The sequence below is a fragment of the Antrostomus carolinensis genome, unplaced genomic scaffold (genome assembly GCF_000700745.2).
Source record: "Antrostomus carolinensis isolate BGI_N321 unplaced genomic scaffold, ASM70074v2 scaffold4784, whole genome shotgun sequence".
NCBI classification, from domain to species: domain Eukaryota; kingdom Metazoa; phylum Chordata; class Aves; order Caprimulgiformes; family Caprimulgidae; genus Antrostomus; species Antrostomus carolinensis.
The window spans coordinates 126,974-132,973 of record NW_010312687.1 but is presented as its reverse complement, the minus strand read 5'-3'; the positions used below and the strand labels follow the sequence as shown (position 1 = coordinate 132,973).

Sequence of the window (6,000 nt, the reverse complement as noted above, 5' to 3'; positions counted from 1 at the left end):
CCGGGCTGTGAAACTCAGGAGGCCTCAAAAGCTGGAGAAATAAATGAATTTGTCATCTGAGTACTGCGTGTGTGGTCTACATTATTTGAACTACAGAATGATCCAAACGAGCTTTCAAGATCTAGAAAGAAATGCTGGAAATGAATGGAAAATAAAGGCCCTGTAAATAAACTGGCAGAGCAAAGTGACCTTGAAGAGTATAGCATGCTTCACATAAGAAACAGAAGATAACAGAAATATTCAGAGTCTTTGCTGGGAGTAAGAGAGTTGATGTAGCTTTTGCACAGGACAAGAAATAAAATTATGTTGCTTAGTTTAGAAATGAGAAGAGTATGAAAAGAAGTACAGGATGACAAGGCAAGCAGAATCACAGAAAGACTGAATAAAGATGAGACAAACAGCTGTGCATTGGCAGGTGTCAAGGAAGAGAGCAGCCTCTCTTTTAAAAAAGAAAGTAAGGTATTGAGAGAAGCATTTTAAAAGAATGAGTGCAAAGCAGATCTGCTGTTTACTTACTATTGAAACTGGAGCGAGGGAGAAAGAACCATGCTCCAAACTGAGCTGTTCATTTGTTTTTATAGCATCAAATGTGGAAAGTCACAGTTGGAAGAAGCCTGCTTGCTGTTCTAGGCGTGGAGATCCTATTTCCATATACATTTCTCTAGACCCATTGAAGTTATAAATCATATAAAAGGATCAAATCAAATACCAAAATATGTAACCAAGAGCTGCAGCTAACTGTCCCAGCTAAAATATTTCCATGAGCTTCATCTATGCTGCTTACAAAATGTATTTATCCAGTGGTTTGTGCTTAGTAATAAATTAAAATGCACTGTAAGCAGACACAGTAATGCTGGGATACTTCTGTCTGTCCCACGAGGGATACAATCTAAATAAGAAGACTCAAAAATTTCACAAAAATTTTCTCTCTTGGGAATAAAAGAATAGAAATTATCAGTTATTAGTGCATGCCCAAACATTTCTCTTTAACATCTGGGAAGAAAAAATAGTTTAAAGTTAATAATAAAATACTGTCACATTGTCTTTTTAAATGAGATGAAGTGGTGTTGGTTTTTGATGCAAGATGTGCAACACGAAATGGCTGAATTTCCAGAACTGCTAGTTCTGCAGTTCACCAATTGCACCCTTCAGAGAACAGAGAATTTTTATTAAACATGCTGGAGCTGCTAATTGCAATATGAAAGGCCTGAAAATAGAAGAATTCAGAAGTTGATAGAAATTCTGTATGTTCAGCAGCTGTCAGGATTTGTGTTAAGAATAGCAAAGGTACTCACAAAATGTAGCAGATAACTCCTATACTCCACATATCTGTTTCATATCCAATAGGTTCATAGTTTATAACTTCTGGAGCCACAAACTCAGGTGTACCAAAGAGAACTTTCAGAGAACCTGCATTTTCTGTGAAGAATGAAAGAGAAAACCATTAATGCAGATTTTTAAAAACAATTATTCCCCAGTAACAGGAAAACCAGTTTTGCTTTCATATTTGTGATTTTATTAAAGATCCTTACCAGAAAAAATGAATTATGCCTGAACTGCTGTTTTCTTAGCTGATATATGTATAGCAGTAAAGAATTATTTATTAAGCATCCTCAAGGACACAGCACTGTACAAGGCACATAATAAGAAGGTTTCTACTGCAAGGAGTTTCCACAAGACTAAGTCTAAGAAAGAGGAGAACTTTTAGTGTTTAATCCAGATTTGGATGCCCTGGAGCACAGAAGTGTTTGAGCCTCCATCACTTTAGCAGTTGCACAAGCAGACTTCAGAATTCCAGTGTTAGAAAGAAGTTAGTTTTCACAAATTACCTAAGATTTATCTTATCGAAGCTCAGAGATCTGCATTTTATGGTAAAGAGAAAGAGTAGTGATAAAATTATAATAAGAAGAAAGAACTATTTTAATCCAACACATTTTTTATAGTTTAAACAAAAACAAAGGCAATCAATACTGAGTTGCACATCTCTGAAATCTGAAGTGGCACAGGTCAGTGGTGAAACAAGAAGAGAAGCAGATGATGTCAGATCACTACCTTGTCAATAAAACTGGTATTAAGCCTGCTCTCAAAACCAGGCTTGCCTACAAGCATCCCTGTGGAGCACCAGAGTGGTGAAATGGGACCATGAATGCTTAGTCACCATCTGCCACTTCAAACTTTTATTCAGCTGGCCTGTAGCACAGGTGTCCTACATCTGTCTCTGCTTAAGCACAATGTGGATGTTCTAAAAATGATCTGCAACAAAGCTACTGCTAGCAATATGAGCTGAAAGAATGAGGGCACAGGACACATGATCTCGCTCTTTGTCTTTCTTGTGCTGACCTACCAGTATTGCTCTACTGGAAAATACAGTGATGAATGTAGAATAACAACCTGTTCAGAACCTAGTATTGACAGTTTATGCTGCCAGTGTTCAACTCTGAGTGATGTGTCTAACTCTTAGTCACCGTGTGAAACACAACACAAGTCATTTAGATAGAAATTATCAGGTGAATCTCAATGGGCTCATTTTCATCCATGATCATTCTAAAAAGGATGGGAAGAAGAAAAAAGGAATAAGCAAGGTCAGGAAGGAAATTAAGGAATAGATTAGGAACTGTGAAAAATAACCCAAACCAATCCTAATAAATTTTTAGTATTCTAAAAGTACAAAAATGCCAGGGAATACATTGTTTCTGACTTGAAACAGGCTTGGATTTAGGTTGAGAAATTCTTGTCCAGTCTGCACATGTGCCTGAGCAATCTGTATTTGCCTTAAGTGAGATTCATTGCATTACATTTATCTTTTGTGCAAGAGTAGCACACAGATTAGGCACAGCAGAATGACACGGTGAGGAACCATGCCTCTCCCAAAGAGATTGCTATCTAAACAGAACAGATATGAATGGGAATAAAACCAGATGTAACAGATTCCAATTCTGCTCCTGAGAAGGTTACTACAAGTACAGAGATTTGCAACTCTATAATCAAGAGAAAAGCTTGAAAAACCTGAAACACCAGCAGACCAAAGTTTTGAGAAGCCTACAATAGAAGCTACTTGTGCACAACACTGAATCTTTACAGAACATTTTATTTACCAGAACTTCCTCTACCAAGTTTTGCAACTCAAATGCTGATTCCAACGCTGACTCCACACCTACCGTCACCTCAGCTGAAAGCTGTTGAGCCATTTCATAAAATGTTATCACACACCTAAGTTAGTTCTCTCTTGAGGTATGCAAATACCCAACATACCAAATGAAAACTGAAGGACATAGGGCTTTAATAACTTCCCTGGTGACTGGACAGCATGTGTGAGGCAACTTTTAAGCACTACCACAGTAATTCACTCACAGTAATGCCAGTTTCCCATTTTAAATGCTGTGAAACTCTTCTTGCTCTGGTTAGTTATGGTGACAGTAAATAAATTTCAAAAACCTCATTTTCAGGTTAGCCCTGCTGTCAGAGACACCTCTCCCCCCCCCTCCATGCAGAGAGTATCCATTTCTAGAGACAGAAAAAGACAGAAAAAACTTCTGGGGTCAGTCCCCAGAAATCACCTAGATACTCCCATGCAAGTTCACCAGCATTAAGACCTTTCTGCCAGATGTCTGACTAGCCTTTAAAAAGCACATTCAAAAGCTATGCCACAACATCTCTACACTCACATAAACAAAGTTTTCTTACCCCCAAAAGCAGATTCCTTATCCTAATATCCAATCTAAATTGACTTAGCCTAAAACAAGGGCAATGTTTTCTCCACAGTGGAAATTAAGAGTGAGATATCACTCTTCCTTTTCCAAGCACAAATGGGAAGCTTAATATCCCATCTTCCCATTTGCCTTCTTTGTAAGGTCAACACCTACATTTTTTTCCAACTGTCCTTATGAAAAATTACTGAAATTTGCCATAAAGAACCTGTTTTTCTAAAAGCTTCATAATGATCACCCAAATCTAAGGCTTAGATTTCACATCCAAGTTTGGAGGATTTTCTGTGCACTGTGTAAACTACTATGAGCCACTGTGTATGCAAAAGGCTGGTGTATGAAATGTGCTGCCCATGGGTCAATGTTTTTTTGAAAACATGGCATTTGAGTGCAAGCATACAGTGTGAAACAACTGATAGAGCATTTTCTGTGTATAAAAGAAAAAAGAAAATAATAAAACCTTTTCTATGCAATAATATGTCAAATCTTTACCCAGATGTTTACAAGCTCAGTACACAAGTAGGCTCTGTGTTTGGATATCCCTTAGTTCAGATAGAAAGCTGACAAGCTAGCTGGAAACCGTTGCTGACACTGTGTATAATCAACTGATTAAAAAAAAAAAAAAATCTTTACAGTACTCAAAACGCATTCTCTTTTCTCCTCAAGAAGTTTATCTTAAACAATTTTCTACATGTGTTCCTCAGCACACCAAAAAAGGTCAGGAAAATATCCCACTGCAGCTTTGGTATTTCCTGACAATGTAAGAGAACTAATTAGCTGCAGAAGACGGCTGCAGAAGGAACTGATCCTAATTTCTTTAAAATTTATCAAAATACTGAATTTTTAGAGGCATTAGTTTGCACTAGTTACAAAAGTTGAATCTCAGAGGCTGAAGTGCAAAATGGGTCGCTGCTCTCTTCAGCAGACCCTTGGTTGAGCAGTTTCTGTTCAATCAGGGTCAGGTCCATAGTATGAGGGCTCCAATCCCACATTTATCAAAGCCAAAGTGATTTGACAGCCAATTTCAAAATCACAAGGCTTGAAGGAACACAACTGGAGGAACGTGCCCTCAGTGCACCACATAAGACAACTGTCAAGAAGAAAGCACTGAGTGAAAAGAGTCTTTAGCAAATTTTGTAAGTAAATGAAACAGTAAAAATTGTTTTATACTTCTGGAAAACATCTCAGCCAAAATGTTATGAACATCTTCATGATTAACACAGTGGTTTTTTGCATTATGGGCATGGAATGGGAGGGCACTTTCTCTGCCTAGGGAAATGCCACGGACACTGAGTTACCCAGAAGGGCAGGCTGATGAAAGAAACGGCAAATACCTATGATGTAACTTTGCAAGAATTAGCAACATATTAAGCCAAATAAATGTACAGTACTGCAAAATCAAAATCAACGTCAGTGCCCTTAACTCTCATCCTTCTGCATTAAGAAAAGTTATATATAGGTTAGAGATTTACTACATAGGGCATGACTGTAGCAGCTCACAAGCAATCGTCAGCCGTGCAATATACGGTGATGCCACAAGGTTAACAGAAAAATGGAAAAGCTGATGGTGATGAACAGGCTACTGAAAACAGGATCTTCCTTTTGCTAAATGTGGTTTGAAGTTAAAAAGGTAGTTGAAGAAATTTCTATTAAAAGGCCATTCTGTGTTTACATTATATCTCTTGTTGGTGAAATCCACTCACTTCAGCAGTAAATGCGTATATTTCAGGCTGACAGCTGGAATGCCATGGGATGAAGTCTTTCACACACTTTTGATAACAAAAATTTCAGCACTGGAACTTACTTCACATTTCATCTGTTTGTCCAACAAGAACAACATCCAGTTCATGTTCCCAGAGAACTATTGGCTCCATACTGGTGAAGGGACATAAATGGCAATGGTCTCTTTTTTTAATGAATTAAATGAACACCTTATCTCTGAGTTCACAGTGTCCATGCCACCAAGATTCATGTGATACTCTTTTGGATTTGAACATAATCTAAAAATCTGAAAAGCAAATTTACTTCCCCCTATTCATTCAACATACCATTTTTGGTTTGTTTTAGTATAATTATATTCTTGGGTATGCAGTAGCCTGTTAAGTGTCAAAAGAAGTAGGATGAATTCCTCCCATGTTTAACAGGTACAAAAATAGGCTGCTGTTTAGGATAAGAAATGATGAAACTAATGGGGAAGTGTAAATTGAATGTAATTATCCATATTTGAAAGTCTTTTAGAACACCTTCACTCCTGCTTTTATAAAAAGGTTCAAGGATTTGAAGTATTCATGAAGAT

General features: G+C 37.5%; 1 protein-coding gene across 1 annotated transcript in view; it reads right to left on the bottom strand.

Moving 5' to 3' along the window:
- The window catches only part of MYLK (myosin light chain kinase), a 73,629-nt gene that overhangs the window by 12,217 nt on the left and 55,412 nt on the right, over positions 1-6,000 (bottom strand). Inside the window, exon 12 of the mRNA XM_010167068.1 lies at positions 1,296-1,419. Within this exon, the coding sequence (XP_010165370.1) occupies positions 1,296-1,419 (124 nt within the window). The remainder of the gene's footprint in view (positions 1-1,295; positions 1,420-6,000) is intronic.